The sequence below is a fragment of the Gopherus flavomarginatus genome, chromosome 2, assembly GCF_025201925.1.
Source record: "Gopherus flavomarginatus isolate rGopFla2 chromosome 2, rGopFla2.mat.asm, whole genome shotgun sequence".
Taxonomy (NCBI): Eukaryota; Metazoa; Chordata; order Testudines; family Testudinidae; genus Gopherus; species Gopherus flavomarginatus.
Window position 1 is genome coordinate 160,036,917 of NC_066618.1, and position 27,357 is coordinate 160,064,273.

Consider the following 27,357-nt stretch of genomic DNA (forward strand, 5'->3'; position numbering starts at 1 on the left):
ATTTTCTAACTTTACCAAAAGTACTTAAGAAATTTTATTCCAGCTCAAAGTGGTCAAACAAATTTACAACAGAGATGATTTTTCAATATTAAGAAACTGTTTTAAAAGCTGGCATATTTCACCTCACAGTTGAAGTAGAACAGCATGAAACATGAAAACAATACTGACTGTGTTAAGTAGACCATATTCAAAATTTTACATTCTATAGCTCAAACTAGAAATAAGCAAACAGCAAGATGGCAGGTCAGCTACTGAGTACTGTATTGGGTACATATACACGGAGTATTTAAAACATTCACAATGCAGTTATGCAGTACTGTACTTCGTTTTCTGGACACGTTCATATTCTTTTCTAGCCATTACTGTATACAACGCTTTGTGTTTTAAAGATTAAACATGCTTATCAATACTTCTGCAGAAATTGGTATTTCTTAAAGATTAGTGCGAATGTAAAGTACACAGGTCCATAGCACTGGGAGCTCCAGACCTGCTGGTGCCAAGATGGTAAAGCAAAGTCTCTGCAGAACATGGGAAAAGTCTGCACCCCAGCAGGAGCTTTCTTCACTGTTGTGTTAATTGTAGACGATCTCTATTTGTTAACTTGTTTTTGAAATCTGGGGGAAAAAAAAGTTACATGGATTTCAAAAGTATTTTTTTATAAAAGCAATTTATAAAGCAGGATTCAGCAGATAGAAAATATCAACCCTTCAAACAATTACAGCTGGAAGGGTATTCCTGAAGCCATCATAGCTCAACTAGTAAAGAAACTCAGTTTTTACAGACTGTGATGATAGGCTTCTAAATAGAATGGAATTAGGGTTTGAATCCTGCTCTGTCAAGAAAACCCAACACCATCAAGAATGAATTATTTCCCACTCCCCTAAACAGTTTGTCAATATTACATTTTTTGATCCATAAACTTTGGTTCTCTTTTCCCACAACAGGTGAGAGCCATGTGTGTGGTTGCTGGCATTTCTCTGTGCAAGTGGAGGAATAAGAGACTTCACTTACTGATTGTACCACAGTAAGTTGGGTATGCATATTGAGTCTGCCCATAAACCATATCTTATCCAGTAACCACTCCAAAATTTCAAGGGCAAACACATACTGCTATGTGCTTTCCACAAGGCTAAGTATAATCAACCATAATTCCTGCCTCAAACAAAACAAAACGAACAGGGCAACCGAACATTTGAAACCCTGGACTTCTATAATACAGTATGTATTTTAGTTAGAGTAATTTTTTTTCCAAGTGGGTCTAAATATGAAAAGATCTAAATATAAAGAACCCTAAAGAATGTGAGCAAGCAATTGGGTCTTGCTCCTTAAAGAAATCTTGCATCTAAGACAAGCAGATTATTCTATAAGCACTATTCTCCTTTGACAGTAAATGTCACAGCAGTGGAACAAAATGTATCTTGGGATATAATTCACTAGTATCTATGGCTATCCTTTCCACAGGAAGGAGGCGTGCATGTTCTTCTGCCTCAACTGACTGAAACCCCTTATATTTCCAATAAATAATGGAAGTGTGTATTTATTCTCTTGACAGTTACTTTTGTTACAGCTTTTACTACTGCTTCGATTAATCGATCCTTGTAGCTCCCAGTATTCTTATAAGAAATATTTCATCATGTTGTGTGACCAGTACCATTTCTGCTAGAAATAGTAAGTGCTGATTCCTAGCATCAAGAGATTATAACTTCACCCTTGTTTGCCCACCATTGCTGACTAATACACCTGGACCTGTCAACGCTGAGCTTGCTTTTCCTCAGTTGTTTCGCCAAGCATTTTGAAACTGTCAAGCCAAAAGGACAATTTAAGTTACTTGGCAAACGAACAAATAAAATGAATACTTATACAAATGTCTTTGTGACCAGAGAAACAGAAACAGGGCATTACTTAAGTGACACTTCTACATACAGGTAACTGAACTGAAGCCAAAGAAAATCTACATTCAAATACTGACCTTTTTTAAAAAAAAAAAAAAAAAAAAAGGTGGATGGCTCAATTTGCCTAGGCATTAGGATGGTTCTCAAAGGATGCTTCCACTTCAGACTCCTTTTGGTAATGTTTATCATTGTACACAAGGCTTGCCCTTCTCTTTTTCCGTGTTTGAGTTATATTTTTGGTTTCATGGGAAGTGGATGTACACATGCTCCTCCTGTGTGTTTTGCAAGAACCCCCTGCAACAGGAACACACTCATCGTTCTCTTTCCCCAAATCTGAAAATTGGATCCAATTTTCTTGTCTTTGATGAATGTTCTCAGATTCTTTAAAGATGGATGCATCCATCGTCCTCCTTGATTTGTAAGCAGAATCTGACAAAGAGTTCTTGTGAATCTCAATAGGTATTTTAATCCACACAAGTCCCTCATTTTCTGCATTTTTATGCAGCCTCATACTGCGTCTTACCTTTTTTTCATGACCTTCACTCACCTTCAAGAAGGACTGTTCTATAGAGTAATGTAGATCACAAAACATTTCTGAGTCATTTTCTATTCGGGGTTCTTGCTCATTAGAATAGGAGCTAGAGAAATTGTTTTCAGATGCTTCAAAATGGAGATTCTCAAGTTCAGAAAGGTACATCGTGCTTCTCCTGCCTTTTATTGAAGACCTTTTGAACCTTTTAAGACTGGCATCACTGTCAGCTGTTCGTTCCCTTGCAAAGTCCGTTACAGAACATCCAGTTTGAATATTTTCACTTACACTGATCTCCTGCAGGTTTAAGAACTCTAGCTCCTTTAGCATCTCTGAGTTATCTGAAGGATGATCACTTTCCAGTACACATCCATTTTCTATTAAGACATCTCTCGCTTTTTCATGTTCTTTGTCACCAGATGTATCAAGTGGGGAAGTACTCTTAATTTCTCGTGTAACAATGTTTAGTAGTGGCAAAAGAGAATTTGATTTTATGATAGGTGAACTGGGCTCAGACTGCTGACAGCTGATCTTAGCATTGCTGTCTTCTTCACTGGTCTGATTATTCACACAAACGTCACTCTCTTTCTGTTCTAGTGACATTAAGGGTGATCCCCGTTCATTTTCTGTTTGAATGTTTTCCTGTATATTAAGCACCTCAATATTAACGGTTGAAGCAGGACCAGGGCCACTGTCTGATGACTGACACTCGATGCCACTGGTACTGCTGGCTTCTACAATGTTAAGTTCTTTAGTGTTTGGACATTTGTTTGTTACAGGCACTTTCCTTTTGATTCTTCCAACCGCTTTTTTCTGTTCAACAACTTCATTCATAGATCCTATGTGTGCATTGCTGGATTTGGAATAATCTAAAAGGATATACAAAGTTTACAATTTAAAAAAAGCTAAATTGACACAAATTTGCTAGGTTATATTCAAGAGAACACCTGAAAGTAAATGTAGATTTCAAAAAGAGTTTCAATTTATTACCAAGAAGTAAAACCGTCACAGTATTTTACACCCTCCTCCCAAAGAACAGCAGTTTCAAGTATTTAACGTTGGCAGTCATTGTCAAAGCTATTCCACACCAGTCATCTACCCAAGCATACAGTCTTTCTAGTCAGACCATTCTACAAATAATCAGAATTTTATAGAAAAGTTTGAAAGAGACCGACTGGCTTCAGTCAAATTAATAAAAAGCATTAGGAAGCAGCATATTTTCAGAGGAGGCCTGACATGTTAATGTGCATCAAGACCAGCTAGGCAATATCACTTCAATCATGGGCAGAATTATGAGCTGCACAGAAACACTAATCCGAAACAGGCTTTGATACTAGCATTTGAGATGCCTCTTCATTTCCCATTAATTTAGGGTTTACTTGAAGTTGATTTGAGAGGTAAAATGTCAATTCCCAGTGGAAAGATCACTCCACATTGGGTTGACTGACAAAATTTAAGGGATCCAGGGGTGCAGGTGAAGGAAAGCATTAACCCTTCTCTCTCATGGCTCAAAGAGAATTCTATTAACAGATAACATGCTCCAAGCTATCATAACCAATGTCAGCAGACTGCCTGCCTGCTACAGTAGTCAAGACATCATGCATGCTTCAGTCTGTCTTTTCTTACAGCTGCTTAACTTACTATTGCATTATAGTCACAAGGTCCCCCCTGAAAATTCAGTATTACAATTCATATTCTGTATGCCTCACTGTATTAAAATTTAGCACTCTGCACTAAGCTTCCCACTTCTACTATTCCATTTGTTTCCTTCACACTCCTCCTTTGCACTTCCTTTTACGATACACATGCCTGAAACTTTCTTCCTGTCCTGACAGGACAAGCAATTACACTTCTCTTCTTTCAAATCCTTCAAAATGAATCAGAATGCTTCAAGTCTCAACTGTAGTACCAGCTAATGAATTTTTAGTTAAAAAAATCCTAACATTTTTGAAGCACTATGAGATACTGATCTTTTGGTCATCCTATGCAACATGCCTGTATTGTCTGAGAACTTAAGCTCTGGAGAGCAGGAAACCAGTCTTCTCTTTTGTGCAGTGTGAAGCATATTGCTGGTGTTCAAATAAAAAGATACAGTATTCATGAGGTGGAAATATCAGTTTAACTAAAATATCTATAAAATAGTTGACCCTCACTGCCAGGAGACAAACTGGAAGCTAGTTGTTGCAGTTTTTAGAAAAGGAGGAACAGATCTAAATCTATACAGTCACATGATGTGGGATCACAGGATCCCAAAATCCTGAGAATCCATTCTTTAGAGAACCATAGTTTTGTGTGCATGCAGACTTACACTATATGTAAAATGTTAAAACAGAAGTAGACAGGGAAACATAAGATTTCCAGTTTGTTCATAGATGCTTAAGACTAAATTTTTTTTTTAATCCAATTATGAGTTTGTCCAAAGCTCAAAAAACGTAGATATAATTTGGCAAGTGAGCTAATCAAACATCATTTGGGCATATCAGTGATTAACGACATGCAGATTTCAAGTTCTTCTAAAGTATTCAGAATAACCTGGCCAAAATTTTTCTTTGATGTAATGGATAAAGTGTACCTCTATGGTCCCTTAGGTGTGTCAATCCATTCATTAAAAAAAAAAAAAAAAAATTTACAGTAAACTAAAAATCACACAAGATAGTCTGAGGTTGAGGACCTAACCAACCCTCAAAAAACAAAAAACAACTTTAGGATTGACCATCTCAAGGATTTTCTGCCTTACCCATCACCCCATTTATTTGATGGGCTCTTCTTGTAACAATTTCAATTTAAATTGCTATATTGTAAGAGATCAGTTTTATCCAGCTGGGGCTTTGTAACAGTACCATAGATTTCCTGGATCATATCACTGAAGTACGATTTTTTCTCTCTCCTCCACTTTCTCCAGGATTCCTCTTCACATGATGATAAAGGTCAGATTTATTAGACTTTTTATATATGCGTAGAGGCAAGAAAGTTAACAGCTTTTACAGTTTTATCATTGATTGAAACAAAAGTGAAAGTGGCTGAAAGGGATAAAGTATTACCTGAGAAGAGCAGAATGTGTGTCTTAGGAGAGTTTGGAGAAGATAGTACAGAAGAGAAGACTTCTGGGATCTCAGGAATTGGGCTCAAAAGAGGTTTCTTGGAAGCTACTTCTCTCTGACCATACAAGGATTTTTCTACCTTTTTCTTTCCTCTTTTTCCTCCATAACCTTTAAGTTTTACCTTCTGAAAAGGTTTAGAAAAAAAAACAAGACAGTATTATCCCTTTTTAAGTTTTTCCAATAAATCTATATCAACTAACAGTTTATTTACAGGGAGAAGCATGCATTTAGATAATATTTTAAGAAAATAAGTGTAACTGGACCAAAGTTATTCATTGTTGAATACAGTAACTGGTATGGGAGTTGCTTCTTATAGAAAGCTTAAGGGGTCCTTTCTGTGCTATACTGTTGTATGAGGTTTCCCCTGCCTCTCATAAGAGAGGTCTCAAGGAAAAAGGTATAAAAGTTATAGGTATATAAAGGCTATTGGGCCCAGCTTCACCAATGGTACAGGAAGGGATTAGGGAGAGTGAGACACCTATAATATTAAAAAAAGAGTATGTTGGCACTGGCATAAAAACAAACTTGCCAAAAAACATTATGAGCAGATCTTGTAATTATCGAAGACATCCATCAGAAACTAGTTTCAGGAGACATCTAGGACAGGAAAAATTAAGTGAAGTATTCACCCAACTGCAGTGTGCGGTTACTTACTGGTATCCTTTTGAGGGCAGATTTGTTTTCCTTTCCTCTTTGAACCTTGCTCGCTCTCAGATTTTTAAGATGTTGAGCATTTTTCGCTGTTATATCTGTCGAGATGGTAACACCAGTCCCTTCTGAAATGTTGCTATACTGTTGAGGAACATCAATTCTTTCAAAAAAAGAGTACATACTAGAGACCAGAAGACAAAGTTATAAACCTTATGTTTACTTCACTTGATTAACCGACAAAGTCACGGTAGCAAAATTATTGCAGTGAGGAAGAAAGATTTACAAAGCCTACCCCCACCCCAAGGAGTTAAATATTGTTCTTTTTTAATATTTATTTTAAGGAGGGTGGATTGGTCTTCTGGAGTATGAAGTGCCCCACCCTGTAAGTAGAGCTCCTCTATGCAGTGAGTCTAGAAAGGAATAGTATTGGAATGTTAGAATCCTGTGTAAGAAACTTTGTGAGCCACAAGTTCCTGATAGCTCATAGTTGGGTGTCATGCTGCAATTAGACTACTGGGCCAGCAAGTTAACACATCAATTAATACTTGTTTAATATTGCTAGCTGGGAACACCAAATCAATCACTACCTGCAGCATACTGACCTAACTGTAATGTTAACCCTACCACACGCGCGCGCGCACACACACACTCTCTAAAGATCTTACCGCAATCAAAAAAATTATATAGTGAACAGGAATGAAATTTGAAAATTATCAAGAAGAGTTTATAATTGTGCAAGTTTGAGTGTGGAAAAAGTAAACCAACTTTTAAAATAAAATTATGAAAACATCACTGTTTTGTTAATCTTAGCAATATTTATTTCTAAAATTATTTAAGGGAAGCTCTCAATCATTTGTCACCAACATCTAACAATACAAAAAGTTGATAAAATTTGAGTTATTTGGAAGTTCAATAAAAATTACCAAAAGAAAATATTAAAAATACTTACCTTTCTTTTAGTAGAGGACCGGGTTATTCTGGTACAAGAGTTTTTGTTATCAGAGGAATTAATTTCTGTTAAATACATTAGAAAAGAAGAATCTTGGTTAAGCTATGTAAGAACAGAAGATATACTTGTCTTGGGAAATTTCAGATATATCTCCTCTCACTATACACCTTGTCTCACCCTTTTTTAATTACGCTTATTTGTTTAGTGTCTAAAGTATGCCAAGCCCTTTAAAAAACAAGCAAACAAACAAGACAGCCTTTTCCCTGAAAAAAAATTTACAGTCTTAGATCAAATTACAACAAGCAGGTAAGAAAAACTGAACGGCTTGGGGTAAGGAAAGGGAAGACAAAAGATTACAGCAGCAAGGTAACATGGTTACTTAAAAAGAGATGCACATACCTTGTTTGTTTGTATAGTTTTAGTTTGTTTTTGGCTTTTGTTTGTTGTTTACATTGTAAAAATCCCTATATTAATACAGACTTCAAAAACAAACAAAAACCCCAAACAAACAAACAGATATATCCAAGTTACTAAGCCCAGTTCATATTGGACCTCACAGTAAAAGAGCCAGATTTCACCAGGAATTAACATTGTCCGAGAGACTGATCCTGTATCCAACTGGGATCAATGGCAAAGCTCCCAATGATTCAATGTGCATGATCAGGCCATAAATGAGTAGGTCTAACCAAAAGTAGGTTCAGCGATAGAAGAAATATCTTTTAAGTAGAATGTGAAATCAAATCCTAAACGCTTGCTGATAATGCCTTTATGCTCCACCACATCATCATGCATTTTTTACATGCTGATCACACTAGGCACTCAGTTGTTAAAAAACATGAAAAACAAGCAGTAAATTCAACTTCGACCAGGAACACACACCAAACAAATTGAGGCTTCAGTGAGGTTGAGTTGGCCTACATGCCAGTGAAAAATTAATGTTTCTGATGCTTCAACATTGTGTCTTGTTTATCCCAAAGTTATTTTCAAGTTTCATCAAACAGCAGCATTAAACATATTTCAATATCAAATGTAAGCATGTGTCCTTGGCATCGTTCCCTAAAATTTTTCACTAACTAAGATACACAAATGCTAAGAGATATCAAATATACAAACTAAGAAGCCATATTATAACCCAACTTTACCATTCATATTCTCAGGGACTGCTACAGACTCTTGAAGAGGCTTAACATATTCCTGTATTTACAAAAACAAAACAAAAACGTTCAATTCATACACATACCTTCTTTCAACGTTTCAAAAACTTGCTTAAAATGGCATACAAATGGCCTCATGGAATTTTCCTTTCTTTACAGGATGAAGGAACTTACTAATTGTCACACACAACACGTTTCATAATGTCTCTACAAAAAGTATGAAAGGCCCAAGAAACAAAATGAGGCTAAATATGACATACTTCCAATATTGTAACTGAATTCACTCCCAATGGCAAATCTGCAGGCAGAACAGCTATGCAGGATGCCTAAGGCAAATGAAGCAAACAATTTAATGTTTAAAGAATAACCATTCCAAGACATCAGATTAGTCCAGATTTTAACATTTAAATTTTTTTTTTAAAAAGGAACAAAATGCAATGATAAAAATGATTGTAGAGACTAAAAAACCACTGTAATAAATTAAAGCAAACTCACATCACCATCACAGTCATCAAAATTTGGCTGGGATAAAGGTTCTCTCATAGGACTTATTACTGTGGAAGGGCTATCGCTTTGTGATCCTAGGTTACTGATTGGGGTTGCTCCTTTACGCAATGGTGTATTTGCAGGCAAGGTTTTATCAAATACTTCTGGGCTTAGATCCTCTCCAAAAGTAACCTTCTTTCTCTTCATTGGCTTTTCAGAGCTGCACCCATCTGTTGTGTCTATTGTTTTAGTATTGCTTCTATCTGTAACACAAGATATTAAATTCATAGTAACCTCAAATGTGATTAATGGAAATATTTTACTTCAAATTCTCTTATTTTATTTAGAGACTTGAACAGGCAATTATTTCAAGCACAGAATTCCTAATGAAGTCAACAGGATTTTTCAGTATGGATTTACAGTATTACAGATTTGAGAACTAAGGGAAAAGGAGACAAAAATATAGGAGACCTAGTTTTACAAGAAACTCAAATATAACTGAAGACAAATTGCTTTATGGTTTTTGGTAGAAAGAAATAGAAACTATTGACTATAAAAAAGGAATCCTAGAGTTACTCTTTTTTCAGGATCCTTCTGAAGAAGCTATTCAATAGGCAAGATGGACTGCCAGGTTCTGATGTATCCAAATATTGCTTGAAAATTAGTGTTAAAATGATGGTTATGATGAAAATGTTAGAACAGGGGTCAGCAACCTTTCAGAAGGGGTGTGCCGAGTCTTCATTTATTCACTCTGATTTAAGGTTTCACGTGCCGGTCATACATTTTAATGTTTTTTAGAAGGTCTCTCTCTACAAGTCTATATATTATATAACTAAACTAGTGTTGTATTGTAAAATAAACAAGGTTTTCAAAATGTTTAAGAAGCTTCATTTAAAATTAAATTAAAATGTTGATCTTACGCCACCGACCTACTCAGCCCACTGCTGGTCTGGGGTTCTGTTCACCTAGGCCGGCAGTGGGCTGAGTGGGGCCTGCGGCCAGGAACCCAGCTGGGAAGGGTCTGGCAGCCAGAACCCCAGACCAGCAGCGGGCTGTGTGGGGCTGGTGGCCGGGACCCCAGACCGGCAGTGGGCTGAGTGGCTCAGCTCACTGGCGCTCAGGGGTTCCATCCGCTGGCTCCTGCCAGCCGGGATCCTGGCTGTCGGACCCGCTCAGCCCAGTGCCGGTCTGGGGTCCCGGCCCTGCCCACATACAGTGGGTACCTACCTTCTCCCTGGTTCTGGCCCATTCTCTTCCTCTCTCTGCACTGAGCTGAGGGTGGGAGTGGACTGAGCACAGGGCTGGGGGCGAAGGGTCTGGCCAGGAGCTAAAATGAAGGAGGGGGCTCAGGGTTGGGGCAGGAGGTTTTAGTGTGGGGGCACTTACCTGGGCGGCTCCCATGTGGTGTGAGGGGTGCAGGTGGGAATGTGAGTGGGGGTGCAGGGGCTCCCGTTTGGTGCTCAGGGTGGGGGTGGGGATGAGCAGGGTGCATGGGATGTGAGGGGTGCAGGTGTCAGGGTAGGGGGGCTGGGTATGTGTGGGGGTGCCAGTCAGGGCTGCAGTCATGGGGGGGTGTCAAGGAGTCAGAGGGCTGGGTGGCACAGGGCTTAGGGCTGTGTGTGGGGGTGGGGGGGGAGGAGATCAGGGCAGAGGGCTGGGTGACTGCACCCCCCAGAACCCCCAACCTCCCCGCTCCTTGTCCCGACTATCCCCTCCTGGGATCCCAACCCCTATCTAAGCCTCCCTGCCCCTTAATTCCCGACTCCCCCCTTAGGACCCTACCCCCTACCCGTCCCCTGACTGCCCCAACCCTTATCCACACCCCCACACCCAGACAGACCCCCTGGACTCCCATGCCTATCTAATCGCTCCCCGCTCCCTGACAGGATTCCCAGAACTCTGGACCCATACACCCCCCCCCCCCAACCGCTACCTGCCTGCCCCAACCCCTCTTCACACCCCTACTTCCTGCCAGTCCCCCCACAACTCCTGACTCATCCAACCCCCCCAGCTCCTTGTCCCCTGACCACCCCCTCCAGAGACCCCTCCCCACCCAAACTGCTCCCCCAGGACCCTCTTCGCTCCCTGTCCTGACTGCCCTGACCCCTATCCACCCCCCAAACAGACCCCGGGACTCATATGCCCCATCCAACACCCCTGCTCCTTGACTGCCCCCTCCAGAGACCCCCACCCCTAACCACCCCCCCATCCAACCCACCCTGCTCCCTGTCCCTTGACTGCCCCCACCCCTTACCCAACCCCCGCCCCCCAGGCCCGGAGCTAGCCCCCTTACCATGAGGCTCCTCGCTCATCCGGAGCCCTGCCGCCGCCGCCACCCCCCCGCACGCAGCCCTGCTCCGCCCCGCCCGTCAGAGCGCTGTGCGCGCGACAGCAGGGCTCCAGGTGAGCTGGGAGTGTCTTTCCCTCCCCACGGAGCCAAACGCTGCCCCACGAAAACGTGCAGCCCCAGCCCCCCAGAGCTCTGCGCAGGTGGCGGCAGGGCTCTGGGGGAAGGCGGGGGAGGGGCCGGCAGCTTGCTGCACTCGGCCAGTGCTCCAGCGCGGGACCGCGGATCCCGCGGCTTGCCGTGTCGGCAGGATTTTTAATGACACATGGAGTCCCAGCACGCAGCCACGTGCCATTAAAAATTGCCTCGTGTGCCATCTTTGGCACGCGTGCCATAGGTTGCCAACCCCTGGTCTATAATATATAACCAAAATATTGTTGTATATAAAGTAAATAAAAAGTTTTTAAAATGTTTAAGAAGCTTCATTTAAAATTAAATTGAAGTGCAGATCCCCCCAGATTAGTGGCCAGGACACGGGCAGTGCGAGTGCCACCGAAAATCAGCTTGTGCGCCACCTTTGGCACGTGTGCCATAGGTTGCCTACCCCTGTGTTAGAACAATATCACAAGTTAGTTATCACCTTACATCAGTTCAATAGCCTGCATGCTCGTGGTCTCAGTCCAACCTCGGAGGGCAGTTATCCATCCACCACCACTACAATGAGCATCTTTTAAACTAAACTACTACCTATCAAAGATAGTCACTTCAGAAAAGAAGGGAGATACATTGGTTGGGTGGTATGGAGAACCACTCAGGTTTCTAAATTGTGAAGTGTTTATGAGTGAGTGAACATTATAGTAATCTTGCATATATAGTGCCTTTCATCCACAGTACTTTACCAACTAATAAATTAGGGGCAAGATTGTGGCCTGAGCTGCACATAACTCAGCTGTGCCTCTGTACAGCAACCTGGACCTTGGCTCTGGGTGAAGAAGAGATAAATGGATGTTGTGTCATTGCTCCTCCATCCCCACACACCCTAAGCATATTTTTGGTTCCACTTGTGACGAATTGGATCACAGAAACCCCCTAGGAGCCGCCATCTGATGTGCCAAGACTACTACTGCCCCCTGCTTTTCCTGCCAGCTTGGGACGGCAGCACTCTGTCTTGCTGAGCCAGACACTCCCATCTGCTCCAACAAAGACCCAGGGTTTGAATTACTTGCCCCAAAGCTGCAAGTTTACTTGAAAGCAGCTAACAGAAGTGTTCCTGTCTTTAACACTCAGATGCACAACTCCCAGTGGGGTCTAAACCCAAATAAATCCATTTTACCCTGTATAAAGCTTATACAGGACAAACTCAAATTGTTCGCCCTCTATAACACTGATAGAGAGATGCACAGTTGTTTGCTCCCCACCCGCAGCCCAATATGCCATCCAGTGCAGCTAAGTCAATATACAGGGTAGAAGTATGCTTTTGGTATGGGACACTAGCAGATAATTACCAGGGCGGGAGGGGATGGGAGGGAGTGGCAGCGCAGGAAAAAGAGTTACGCCTATGCGAGACAATTCCTTCCCTGCTGCAACACTGGAGTCTGTGAGGGCTGGACCCCATCTTCTTCCATCACTCAAGTGCAGTCAGCACTCAGGTAAGACATGGTCATTGTTTAGTAGCCTGCATCAATCCTACACAGTAGTTTAAGACAAAGCAAACTGAGTCATATCTAACTGACATTAGAAGAGTAGCTTAGATAGGCGGAACCCATAATGAAGTAGGAATTTGGCCAAATTTGTAATTTGGCCATGAAACAGGGAAAATACTTTAACATTTAAGAAAAGAATCATGGAATTCTTATAACTTCAGGTGGTCAGAAACTCATGTTTAACATAGCATAGCGAAAATGGCACCTCCAGAACTACAGTATGCCCTGGAGTATTAAGTACTGAGTCAGAGGTTAGGAAGCTTGCTACTAAGGAAACCAATTAATACTTCCTGGTCTTAAAAGTTCTCCACATTAAGAACTGACTCAGTGTTCAACAGGATCACAGCTCAAGATGGTATTTTGGCCATAGGCCAAAAAGTAACTTCCTTTACCTATTGTAAGCCTCTCTGTCATTTCCAATTTCAGACAGACAGTCATCATATAATCCTACTGTGACCTATTTTTCACAAAAACATTTTAAATTGAAAGTATTTTAAAAAGTTATATCCCAAGGATATTGCGGCATATTAAATATTCAGTTTTCTTACATCTTCTCACAACTAAAAAATATTAAATGGGCACTGTCAACTTGAAGTCGTGTGTCCATCTTAAAGTTTCGTACCTGCTGTTGTATAACTGCAAGGATCGCTGAAAGAAAGAAAATTAGTGATATTGTCTTCTTTCCCCCACCTCCATTCACTTTGAGAATTTGATAGTACTTTGCATAGACAGTTTCCTCTTTCTTTGTTCGTTGTACTACCTATCCCATGAAATAGGATGACATTTGTGCACTGCTTATGTGCACTCTTTCCTCAAGTTCTGCAACAAAGTGACCAGCAGCAACAGCATCAAGTTCAACTTGACAGTGTCCCTTTTAATTACTGGGAAATAAAGTTTATGATAGTGTAAAAAAGAAAAAAAAAAAGTCTGACCTGTTTGCAGTTCTTCACAACTTCTTGAGAGATCAGAGAATAAAAGTGGTTCATTTCCTTCCATGCCAGTAGTATTGCTTATGAGTTCCTATTAAGATCAACAGTGTTACTCTGTCTAATCAATACAGTAGTGTAATACCTATTGTTACAACGCCTGCCTGTTCATGTTTAATTTATCCAGTGTTCACCTTTGAAAAAGGAAAATGAAAGTCATTTTCTTTAAGTACTAGTACTTAGCATAAACTGAGTATTAGATAATCTTGTTTTGTAGAATGTGTATTGTACATGTTGAAGGTCCCCTGAAACTTTCAAAATAAATTAAGACAAACCTCTGACATGAAAAATGGTCACAGACATACCCCTTTTATAACCTAACAACTGTTTAATGCAACTTCCAGTGCATTTTGTTATACCATTGGTCAAAAAAGATGTTTCTTGGAAAACATGGTTCAAAAGTTACTGAGTAGTGAACACAGTAATGCTTCTTTAATGTTTCAAGTTTATATTTATGGATGAGATAAATACACCAACCTTCACATTCTCCATCAGTAGTTTTACTGGTGTTTTCTTCAGAACAGATCGAAGGCAGGAGGAGCCGTTATGGGATTGTTCACTGGATGGAAGGTTTCCCTTTTGTGGTTGCCTAACAAGTGGCATGGTTTCATCAAATATCTCCAAGTTCAGTTCTTCTGCAAAGGTAACTTTCTTTCCGCTTAGCTGTGATCCAGTATTACCTCCAACTTCTTCACTGATACACTCAGAAGTAATGTCTTCAAAATGAATATATAAATATCACAATTTAAGGGCTTTAGATGTAATGTTGAAAATTCAACATTTGTTGCAATACATGCATGCTGCTACTTAGTCTCAAAAGCTGCTTAAATGTGAATTCCCCAGAAGTTAGGTTTTTGGTGTTGTGCTCTCCATTAGAAATGCATTATGCATGAGTTACCACCATACAATATCAGATATGGTAGTTTGTTTCCTGTGTTTAAAATATAGCTGCTATAGTACTGCAATTATTTTCTTTTATATTAAGATTGTGACAGCATTTCTGTTATATTTCCCTATTTTCTGGAGATTTAACATGCTGTTAAGGGACGTGGTCAATGAGAGATGGATTATCACACTTTTATGTGAAATCATTGTTAATCATAAAAGTTCCATTATAATCTCACCTTTCTTAGAGTCTAATGATATTTCTATTTCGAGGAATGCTTCAAATAAATTACTATTTATGTGACATATGAAACTTTACAAAAGACATTCCAAAATTGCTGGACTAAATATTTTGAGAACTGGAAAACTGTTTTTATATGAGTACTTAACTCCTCATTATAATAGCTTTTAGAGCTGCAGTACTTAAAGAAAGGAAACATTAAAGTATGAAAGAAGAGGCATTGAAACTTATTAGAATGTAAATTTGTAATGTGTTGTAATACTTGTAAGTTATAAAATAAAGCTTTTTAGAAGAGAAAGGCTTTTTAAAGGTAACACCATTACAGGTTCAGAAAAACAAAGCAAATTCAGAGTGATTAATAAATATCAAAATTACAGCAAAAGCATCATTTACACGAGTGTTTCCTATCTTTGGGTTATTTTCTTTTTTGCACTCTTGAGAATCTCCTATTACTCTTGTTAGGGTACAGAATGCCTAATTTTCTAGTAGATTCTCATTTAAAAGAAGCATTTCCAAATATTGTCATTTATAGAAAAAAAGAGCTGCGTAAATCTGGGAACCAGATTAATTTGAGCTTCCTCTGCAGCAGCAATTGAATAGTATTTTATCATTTATGGCACCTTTCTTGCCAGCATTGGTAATAGAGTACAAAGCTATATTGACTTCTGTTGTATTTGAAACTCCTAATCAGAAAGAGATAGCATCATGGCTTGTGAAATGGAAACATAATTAATAAGGCATATTTAGTTTTTAAGCTTCTAATAGAGTATTAACAAAAGTAGTGATGAATCTTCTTACTGTGTGGTGTCTTTGGGATGCCCATTAGTGGAATAATCTCTAAAGGTAAGTTTTCAGATTCAGTAACTGGTGGCGTACAGGGAATTTCCTAGAAAAAGAAAATTATAGCTTTTTACCAGAATATTGATATGCAAGGAAACACAGTAAAAGAGTTTTCAAAAATATAAAAAGTCATGTATATTTTTAAAGCAAAAACCTGAACACAGCTTCATTACTTGAAGTTATTAGAAGTGAACCATAAAGAAAATTTATTTTGTTTGTGCTCATTGAAGTTTGTTTCTATGTCTACATAGTCTTTTAAAGGAGTGGTTTCAAATGCTTATTTTTCACCTCTGATGTATCAACTCTGATCGTCAAGGGAAGGACAAAGAAGAGCTACTGGAGGACAAGAGTTGGAGCTCTCAATCCTAAACTGAAGGGATAGGGTGCTGAATCTTTTACAAAAAAAGCTTCTCTCTAAATGTTTGCCAAGTGTTTCAGTTAAACAGCAAATAAATCAAACCAAAAAAGTTAAGCTTTCTGACTAAACATCCTCTCTCTCTCTCCCTCCCCCCACAAATGCTCAATTCTAGTCCTCAAAACACACACAGGGAAGGCAGGCAAATCAAAATAAAACCAAATCCCAGCCCCAAATTTTAGCAGAAGACAAGCGTGAGGCCCATTTATATATGAAGAAAGAAGAGGATAAAATATTAAAAGGCTTTGCAGTTCACTTGGAAGGCTGTCAGTACACGACCAAATAGATAACTTTCTAGTCTATCTGTAGGCAAGGACTGCGAGGTAACTGTTGGCAAATGGTGACTTTTATAGCAACTGCTGCTTATGACTTTTTCCTTTTTTCTTTGAGCATATAATGCATGTTAAAGAGTCAGGTAATATTCCCTCTGTAGGAATACAGTTTTCATTATCACATTACTAGTCTCGTTAGTTGACTTTATTGCAACAAAATATCAGCAAGGCCAAAAGCTTATCAGAATTCAGAAGAGGATTTCAAATGTATGTACATGAGAAAAATCAGAGGTACACTAGTTGGGAATGAAAATAAGGAAAATAAAGTAGTAATATATTTCAGGGAACAAAGTACCCACTAACTGATGCGGGTTAGGAAGAAAACTTCCCTAAGGTCTGGTTATTGATGCAGGTTACTTGCACCTTTCTCTGGAGCTTCTGATAGAGGCCACTATCAGACAGGACACCTGACAAGATAGACCAGTGGGCTAGCAATTCTGATGTATGTCTTATCTTAAGTAGAATTTGTATTACATCCAGTAGGCTCTCTCTCCCCTTCCCCTATTTGTGCAGCTGGCAATAACATGCCTTTTTCCTTGAGGAGGAGAGGCATGGAGAACCTTTGTTTTGCATCTCTTCTGAATGATTACATTAGTTAACCAACATGTTCAAAATTTGTCCATGTGAATCTCATAGTTGTAACAGACAGAACCTAGAGCACACATGGAGGGTGTTTCCAATGAAAAGGTATTGCTCTGTACCATTATCATCAAGCTCTACCCTCAAGTAGAACTTTGAAGTTTGATTTGATCTATGTACAAGAAATCTACAGATGCCAAATGTAGTAAGTTATAAATTAAAATAATATTCACTTCTGTAAATGGAAGTTGTGAATTAAACCTGTGTGTGATTACAAGACAAAAGATAACATTGTCTATTAGAACACTTTACAGCAGGCAAACACATTTTAAGCCTACACAAGCAGAAAATTAAAAAACTCAAAAAACATCCACACTGTGGTATCGGGCCCATAATTGCTGGTGACAGAAGAGAAACTAAGGATGACGAAGGTGAGGCTAAATTTCAACGTACAGTCAGTGCACCAGTGCCCCCAACAGATTTTTGCTACATCAGCTGTGCTGCTCACAGTGTGAATTTAATTCCTACAAGAGGGATCTGCTGATGCAGTTTCATAATGAATTCCCCTCATCCCCTTAAAGAAATACACATACCTTTGAAATTGTTGCAGTAGTAGTTTCAATGATGGGCACATCCTCTGGTGGAGAGACAATCTTGCATACCCAGATACTAGCTGCAGTTTTATCACCATTAGTTAATTTTTCTTTCAAGTTTTCCCTGTAAGCAACACTCTTGCGTTCAGATGCGAACTTTTCGCTCAACTGAGACTGTTCATGCTGTTTTGTAAAAGGTGGTTCGTTCTGAGCTGCATTTTTAAGTTAATAAACAAACCTTAGATTTTTCCATGTAGATCATTTACATCCCCTCACTGAATAAGATAGATAAGCTAGAAGTCTCTCTAGTCAGACAAAATTAAGAATATCTTTTGAATTCTATTTTGCAAGTAGTACTGTATTATTTATTTCCATTTTCTTGGGGGGTTTAAATAAAGCAAATAACCAAAATTAGATAGTTATTTTGTGGATGGTATGGAAAGCAGTAGTATAAAGGGCTCAGGTAAGTAATAAAATAGAATATAGCAATGTATTTTCTGGCATCTTTTCTATACTTACCATTGAGCTACATTGACTTTTCATGTGCAACATTTGTTTAATTTCCTTTTCCTATTGGATGGCTTACAGGCCTTAGGGGATAGGGCACCTTATCAATGATTTGGAGTTCTTTCCACATTTGAGTACATGAATTACATAACAAAGAAATAAAACGTAATTTCCAAATGCTACTGCATTTTTGAAGAAGGTACTGGACACCAAATCTGTATACATTGGAATTGTTACCAGAAATGTAAGGACCAATGAAAAATTTGCAAATAGTAATTTGATTTCAGTCTCTAGATCAATGAATTCATTATGAAAGAGGGGCAAACAATAAAAAGTGAATAAAAACACATTCAATGAAAAGTAAAAGACAAGAAGCCTGATTAACTGAAAGGTCCAGTGTGTTCATCTGTTGCCTAAGCAACTTCTCTGATAGTTTATACTTTCTAAAATTTTATGTAGTAATATTCCAACTATGGTTAATATACTTTTTGGACAGTTAGTTTACCTTTTTATTCCATGAAATCATGATTCAAGATTCATCCTGAAACTGGCTTATTACAATAGAACAATCATTTATGGTTTCTATTCAGATCAAAATTAAATTACCATCAACATTATGACATTTTTTGGTTGCAGATACAGATTACTTACAATTGCCTGCTCCCTGGGACACACTCTCCTCCTGTGAGAGCCCAGGAAAGCAAGCCCTCTCTTCGTCCTCTTGCGCTGATTGAAAAGATGATTGGAAGGCAGATATTTTATCCTTTAGCGAGCCAACATTTTGATGTTTAAAAGGGCTGGCCTGCTAGGACATGAAAAAATAATCCATTTATGCTCTCTAAAAGTTGAAACTTAAAAATGCTTAAGAGGAATAAGTATGTTACTACAACAGCACAAACTTAATCAAAAGAGACAAATAAGTGCATCTTAAAATGGCCTTACATTTCACTTGGATACTGTCCCCGAGTTCTGCGATGAACAATGTAGAAAAGGGATTAATCTCAAATATACTATTACATAACAGTACAGTTTGACTCTCTTTCTCCTACACTTGTCCTTCTGCCCTCCTCATTCACATTCATGTAAACTAAATTGTATGAGTAACAGCATCTTTCTATATTTTAGATATAACTACATATAACACTGACATTTTATTAAAAATACACCCAACACATCTAGAACTCCTGAATATTAAATTCCCCATAAGAAATCAACCTCCAGTTATACCTCAGAAGAGGAAAGAAAGGACAGTTAAAAATTTGACTTCAATGACATGTTGGCGATAGGTCCAGTGAAATGAACACTGGACCCCAGGTCTTCAATATGGCCAGAACCTTATGATGCACACAGGCACTTTATGATGTAAAAGCATGAACTGAACATATGTAAAAAGCAACCATATCTTAAAGTGATATCTTACAGGATAGTAAGAGATGATATCTACATAATTAGAGAAATGTTGTTTTAACTCCATAATTAAGGCTGGGATGGGTTTTTTTGCGCTTAAAACAGGAATACAGCCTCTTATGTATGAAAAAAATTAATCTTTCCCAAACTAACAGCACTTGAAGTAATGGATCTTAAATTCATTCTGTAGTTAATCTAGGAGTTAAAAGTAATTAAAAACTGGGTTCATTAAGAAATTTAATATTTGTGCATTTTTAAAAAAATGCACCTTGAACAGTCTTAATACTCTGTAATTATTGCAAAAACCAAACATTATGAATTCAAGAAATTCAGGAGCTGTATGTACACCTATAGGAAATCCAAAAATGTAAAGGTATGACAACACCCACATAAGGCATCTAGCCCTGTAGTGACACCATGAGAGGGAAAAAAATATGAAAAAAGTGAATGATTCTTTCAAGTCCGTCTAATATAATTGGGACCACACCAACTAAACTGCCATTGTCATAATTAAATTGTTATTGCAGGGCAAAGTTGAGATTTTTTGGGCAACTTATATGTGACTCTCCATACCTTAACATGTTCCAATTTATGCTAAACGTAACCTTAATTCAGAATACTCTGGGTTTGTAATGTTGTTTTTGGGAGAATTACAACATCACTGTAATTTTTTTTTTATCTTTAGGTTTCTCCTATCTACTCTCAACCTTTCCAGTATTTAAACTTGTTTTAATATTCCAATATAGAACAAAGTTTTTCAATCCAATAACTCAAACAGATGTACACACTTTGAGGAAGTTTAACAAATGGGCTGTAAAGATTAAGCTGTAAAAACAGCCTGAGTCTGTTCTAAAGCAAAGTTTTTAAGTAGCCCTCATCTAACATGTTTTCCTCTAAGATTTTTTAAAAGGGGGTTCATTAACATTACTTGAGCAACAAATATACAAGGAAATAGCTAGCAAAACCTGGGGTGGGGTATGGGAGATCAGGGAGGAATGAAGAGGGTCTCGACAGTTTTTGAAGTGTAGCTTTACCTTCACATTCTTAAGTGTTAAGTATCATAAGGATATTTATGCTATTTCTATTTTTGTTTTCTTCCATCAGACATGCCTTCTCTTTCCTTCAGTCCAGGTTAGGTCTGGTCTTCACTAGTTAGGTTGACATAAGGCAGTTTACGACAACCTAATTATGTCAGTGTACACACCACAGCCTTGCTCCCACCAATGTAAGTGCCCTACTACACCAAAGTAACTCCACTTCCATGTTAGGATGATGAAGTGTCAGTATAGACACTGTGTTCCTTAAATTGGCTGTCTGCTGTCTTGTCAATTTCACAGCTCTGCTGCAGCCCTGACATTCAAAAGAAAGCCCAGCTCCTGGCTCCCAGCTTGAGTTGCCCCCGCCCCCAAGCTAGGAACCCAGCTGTCCCCAGCCCTAAACTCTTGGTGTGGATCTCCCCGCCAGAGGCCTGAAGCCCCAGGAGGCTTCCCTCCCCACCCCGCTACCATGTAGGAGGCGAGAAGCCCAATGGGCAGCTGGGCTCCAGTGGGGAGCTGAGAGCTCTGGCTCTCAGCCCCCGTCACTGTCCCTCTTCAGTTGGTGGAAGCGCTCCTGGTGAGGACACGCACCACCAACAGGTGGGTACTGTGGACATCAGCCACCACAGTAAATACTGCGGTGACTAAGTTGACCTAACATAGGTCGACTAAGACAATAGTATAGATATATCCTTAATCTGATTTTTTTCTTATTCAAAATCTAAACTAAAAAAAGCTTTTGTCTATAAAAGTGAAATGGTGAACATTGTCACATTCATTCAAGATGTGAAATATCTTAAGCTGATTTCCTCCACAAGCCATATTGCACAACTCTGAAAAAAAATTCCCACCTTTGTGAAAGGGTCTTCTGTTCTGTTCCTCCTTTGTTGGGCAAGGTATCGAATAAGGCTATTATTTTCAGGGGAACCCCGTACTCCAATTGTAGATCTGCGCCTAAGTTTTAAAGCCATGGATTTCCCTGAAATGAAAACAATGCAAGAAAGACACAATGAAGCTTCAGGACAACACTTACAAGTCTGTTAAAATAGAAGGAAAATTGCTTCTATTAAAAAAACTGTTGGTGATATGCAAAGTTTTATATTTGCAATGTTGTCTTCATTAGAAGGAAAAATAAAACAGCAAGTATTTGAAACCTTGGTTGTGTATTACTTAACTCACAGGACAAATTAAAATACTGTTAGACAAGGAAAACTCCACAACAGTTTTGGGGAAGAGGAAAGAGAGAGAGAGACAGACAGAGAGTGTGTGCGTGATCTCTCTCTCTCTAGAAAGCATAAAACAGTTTCCTCTCTGGATACAAAAGACAATCAGTTAAACAGTACTGTGATGCAGAAAGTTAGGGAAACCAAGAAAAGGTTTTCACAGGAAGTAAAAACAAAAAGGTTTAAAGGAAAAACTTCCTCAAATCAATCCTTAGGCAGCCCCTTGGTGTCCCTTTCCTTGGCAGCATGAAAGTTCTTACAGTCAACACTTCTTCAGAGTACAAGACCCAGGAGATAGAAAGTTAATGCTGCGATGATCAACGTAAGCTTTCATGGCAAGTTCTGCTGGAATTTCCACTGGGTTTGGGGCTAACAGTGGGAGAGAATGATGCCATGACAGACTACCCTCCCTCAGCCCTCTAGCATTGAAAAAAACAAACCCCAAAACAAAACCCATACCATCCCCAAACTGAGGCCTAACACTGTTTGTTTCCCTGGGGGAACCATATATACAGTTCCTAGATAGGTTACTAAACATGTTTAGCATTCCGCTTTGCACTTTTGTGCCTTTAGACAGGGACAGTGGAAAATTGTAATGTTAATGTAGCTAGAATATATAAGAAGTTGTGCTGTGGAATAATCACCATTACTTTTCCACAGTGAAAAATGATCATCATTTGGATTTCAGGAAGCCCTACCTACTGATTGTGAAATTGCACACTTAGTTGTACTTATGAGTCTGTGCCATTGACAGAAACATCAAAATTTGGCTATAAAGCACATGGAATGAAGAAAGGTCCCTATGTTACTTTTGCAAAATTTCCTCCAGCTGATCCTATTCCCATGATTTCATGTTGGCTGAACATGGCTTTAGAAGTCAGAGTATTTCCCTTCTGCCCAAGAAAACATATGATTAATAGGAAATTACTCTATATGCCAAGTAGGGTGAATGTTGGACAATTCCTCCCAATTTCTCTCTCCTGCACTATTTCCAATTCATTGCTTATAAAACCTATATATCTGTTATTACCAGAAATGCCCATTATGTCTTATTACTCTGTGAATGAAACTGGCATCCACCCAATCAGATAAACAGCATAAGACACCCATAATGCAGAGATGCTGAGTTAAATATGACCATGCAAAATGGAAAAATGATTTATTTTCTGAATGGTTTATCTATTACAGTATCATTTTGGTTTGATGAATCGGCAACATAACAGTCAGACTTAAAAGCACCTTCAAACATTTTGATCTTTTGGGTCTGTGAGAAGCCAATTCTGTTGCCTATTTCAACAGTATTTCCAGCTACAACAGCAATCTTGGGATTTTTATAACGACTTTGTTTTGTTTTCATTTTTTTAAATAAACAGATATCATAAATTAAGACCCTCAGATTTCCAATAAGTTCTCTTAAATGACAGCTTCCACCCACCACATTTCAACCCAATTTAAGGGCAGTTTCCATTTACAAGTGGTCTCAAATGCCCTAATCTTCTGGAGATGGATTCATGTCCACCATTAAATATTTAAGAGGATGTAAATTATGCAAGATACCAGATGTGTTCTCACTCACATATGAAGCACAATATTTTGAAATTTTCATTTTTAGAGTCACGTTATCAACCCTTACCTACAGATGGCTTAGCAGTAAAAGACTCTGGAGTAATCCCAAATTCAGCTATTGTTGCACTAGCAAAATCAATAGGTTTCTTCATTAGTTTCTCCAAGGTTCCACAATTAGGTTTTACATGTGCTTCACCTTTGTTTGGAGTCAGATAGCGTGCAGCATCCAAAAATGTAGGTCTGCCTTCTGAAAAAGGACTTTGCAGTTTGTCTAATGTCAAAAAGGACAAGGAAGGTTCAAGCAAGTTTCCTTTTTGTTTAACAGAAAGGCTTTCATTAACTGTCAGATTACTATCATCCTTAATAGTCTGATATGATTTTCTCCTCACATATTTGCTGCATTTCACTCTGGGATTCTGCACATTTGTGGGGCTCCTGCCATTTACATTTTCCATTTCGGAAACCTTTGTGCTTTTTGATTCATCCACTCTGACAATCTTGTTTATTGAAACAGGCATAGAAGAAATCTCTCTATCTTCTTCAATAATTCCTTTCATATTTTCTTTGACGTCAGCAACAATGTTTATAATTTGTCTAGATTGTCTGCGCATAGTCAGTGCTGTATTCTGAGCTTTCAAAAAAAATACAATCAGTCTTCTTGTTCTCTTGTAATCACGGCTCTGTCAGAAAGAACATGTTCATGGTTTTTTGTAAAAGCAACAGCCACAACATGCAGACGGTGTAAAGTTGTTAGAAGATGCAGCTGTCCTTCCTATGGAGGGAAGTATGAAATGTTAGCTATGAAGTTTACTGTAAATATCAGATATTATATGCACAGTATTCTGAAGTATGTGGATGTCTATATTAAACACACACACAAAAACTATGCTAAAGCAACATTAGGGTGGATATTTCCAAATCACCGGAATCAGAAAACTCAAGACCTCCTCAAAAAATTTATTTTAAATCTTGCCCCTTGTGCATATAGTTTTTTGTGTTAATACTACAGAGTGACAATTTTAATGTGCAGTAGAGTTCTGGTTTACATAAATGTCACTACTTAGATTGCATTTAGTTTTGTCACATTGAAATAAACTTTAGATTTAAGTGTGTAGAACTATAGATATGATCGCACTGGAGCGCTGAAGCTTAATTTGAGGCACTTATCACACACTGAACATGAGATGCATTTATTTCAATGTATGATTGAGAGTTAAATATCTTCTCCCACACACACACAATTAAGCATTCAAACATACACTTGGCCAAGATTTTCAAAAAGTGAATGTCTAAAGTTAAAGTTAACTTCTTAAGTCTGTATTTTGGCACCTAACTAGCACCCAGAAGTGCAGAGCAGCCAAAACTCCCACTGACTTCAAGATCTATTGGGAGTTCAACCAGTCATACATTGTAAAAGGGCTGCACTACTAAAATTTGCACTTTTATTACAACTTGCAGTCTAGAATCCCAATCATCTTTTGGCAGATACTGACAACACCACACAAGCAAGAAAGTGAATACCAGCTAGCACAGGGGGCAGCAACCTTTCAGAAGTGGTGTGCTGAGTCTTCATTTATTCACTCTAATTTAAGATTTCGCGTGCCAGTAATACATTTTAACGTTCTTAGAAGGTCTCTTTCTATAAGTCTATAAAACATAACTAAACTATTGTTGTATGTAAAGTAAATAAGGTTTTAAAAATGTTTAAGAAGCTTCATTTAAAATTAAATTAAAATGCAGAGCCCTCCGGACCGATGCCAGGACCCGGGCAGTGAGAGTGCCACTGAAAATCAGCTCGCGTGCCGCCTTCGGAATGCATGCCATAGGTTGCCTACCCCTGAGCTAGCACATTCATTAAGGAAATCTCCAACTTCTGTGATAATGTTCATGTAAGCATAACAGGACAAATCAGATTGTTTATTTAAATAAAAAGAAAACATTTTACCACGCACAGTAGGGTAATAGGATAGTGTCAAGTTAAACAGAACAAAATAATAAACCACCCAAAATTAAACCCAGTTTAGTTAGCACAAGTCTTGCACTATAGCATCACAACAATGCTTAATTAAGCTGTGTCACATTGTGACTATTATTACAAGAACACTGTGAAGTAACTAATGCTACAGTTCTTCATTATCAAAGCAGTCCCTCCCACTTTGAAAAGCGAAAGACTGCTTTGGTACATGGCATAAGTAGCGTGGGGAAAAAGCCGAGTCTGCCAAGTATTAAGAGTAGGTCATTACTTTAAAAATAACAGATGCTTTTAAAGAAAAAAAAGCCTGCTGTACCATGCTGTGCACGTGGCTAGCTTGATAAGCACACAATCTGGTTCTTGCTTCCACATACCTACTTCTAATTGTTTTATTGTCCCCTTTGTTGGGCTAACTAGATTGGAAGCTTTTGGGGGCACAGGAGGTGTCTGGCATATGACTGGGCAACATAAAGAAACGGAAGGTGCCGGGGATGGGTAGAAAAGAGAAGAGGGGAATTTTGGACGGGCACGCTGGAAGATTCACACCTATTGGTGCACGTTTCTCCCCCCCTACCCAAAGGAGGTGCAGTGGGGGCCACGCAAAGAGAAAGGCAAGTAGACTGCACTGGTTCTCAGTGGTGTCACTGGAGGGGGTAGCAGCAGCTGAAAAAAAGGTCCTGCGAGGGAAGGTGAGACTGCTCGGGGAGGGGAAGCGGAGAAGAGCCCCAGTGCCCAAAGGTCTATTCCCCCTCCACATATAGATCCAGTTGTTTCCATGGGCATTATCTCATTTTCTACAATCGCCCTTCCCTCTCTCATGTATACCCCTCCCCTTCATCTCCCCCTACCCTCCTCATATCTCCCTGTAACCCCCAACCTCTCTCATATACCCCTCCCCTTCATATCCCTCTACCTCCCTCATATCTCCCTGTAACCCCAACCCTCTCTCATATACGCCTCCCCTTCATCTGCCCCTACCCCCTCATATCTCCCTGTAACCCCCAACCCCCTCTCATATACCCCTCCCCTTCATATCCCCCTACCCCCTCATATCTCCCTGTAACCCCCAACCCTCTCTCATGTATACCCCTCCCCTTCATATCCCCCTATCCCCCTCATATCTCCCTGTAACCCCCAACCCTCTCTCATATACCCCTCCCCTTCATATCCCCCTACCCCCTCATATCTCCCTGTAACCCCCAACCCTTACTCATATACCCCTCCCTTTCTATCCTCCTACCCCCCTCATATCTCCCTGTAACCCCCAACCCTTACTCATATACCCCTCCCTTTCTATCCTCCTACCCCCCTCATATCTCCCTGTAACCCCCAACCCTTACTCATATACCCCTCCCCTTCTATCCTCCTACCCCCCTCATATCTCCCTGTAACCCCCAACCCTTTCTCATATACCCCTCCCCTTCATCTGCCCCTACCCCCCTCATATCTCCCTGTAACCCCCAACCCTCTCTCATATACCCCTCCCTTTCTATCCCCCTACCCCCCTCATATCTCCCTGTAACCCCGAACCCCCTCTCATATACCCCTCCCCTTCATCTGCCCCTACCCCCCTCATATCTCCCTGTAACCCCCAACCCCCTCTCATATACCTCTCCCCTTCATATCCCCTTTCATATCCCCCAGCACCTCGCCCCCTCATATCCCCCTAGCACCGCTCTCTCTCTCATGTCCCCCAGCCCCTCTATCCCCCCTCCATTTCTCATAGCCCCTCTCCCCCTCTGCCGCCCCAACCCCTCCCCCCTCGCATACCCCCCACCTCACCCACAACGGTTCCAGAATCCTGGACGATTCGACCGCGGGGAAAACTACGGCTGACAGGCTGGACCCGCCTCTTCATTCAAACTCATTCCACGGCCGACACATGCGTGTTCCTCCGCAGGGTCAGCCCGCCCGCACTGAGAGCCACCCTTCCTCCTAGCCGTATCAACCTGCGCACATGCCATCCAAACTAGTGGGGGGGGGGGCAGGGAGAAGGCCGCCTCCGGCAGCTTTAAGGGCTCA

The 27,357-nt window shown here is 39.7% G+C and overlaps 1 protein-coding gene across 1 annotated transcript; it reads right to left on the reverse strand.

The window, feature by feature from the left end:
* On the reverse strand, window positions 1-27,342 carry CDCA2 (cell division cycle associated 2). Its single transcript, XM_050940373.1, has 14 exons — window positions 27,118-27,342; window positions 23,431-24,135; window positions 21,426-21,553; window positions 18,782-18,935; window positions 17,624-17,835; window positions 15,663-15,750; window positions 14,216-14,454; window positions 13,685-13,772; window positions 8,772-9,025; window positions 8,265-8,316; window positions 7,123-7,187; window positions 6,177-6,314; window positions 5,463-5,646; window positions 1-3,290 (listed from the first exon to the last, which is right to left on the reverse strand). Exons 2-14 carry the CDS (start codon window positions 23,972-23,974, stop codon window positions 2,017-2,019), a joined length of 3,420 nt encoding a protein of 1,139 aa, XP_050796330.1. The 5' UTR covers window positions 23,975-24,135; window positions 27,118-27,342; the 3' UTR covers window positions 1-2,016.
* Window positions 27,343-27,357: the final 15 nt, after the last annotated feature.

Coding starts and splice junctions, on each gene's coding strand:
- CDCA2 (XM_050940373.1), bottom strand. CDS start 23,974: ATGCGCAGACAATCTAGACAAATTATAAACATTGTTGCTGACGTCAAA. Junction 9,026..13,684: donor TTGTGAAGAACTGCAAACAG/GTCAGACTTTTT, acceptor CTTGTGTTACAG/ATAGAAGCAATACTAAAACA. Junction 7,188..8,264: donor AGTCCCTGAGAATATGAATG/GTAAAGTTGGGT, acceptor TGTATTTAACAG/AAATTAATTCCTCTGATAAC.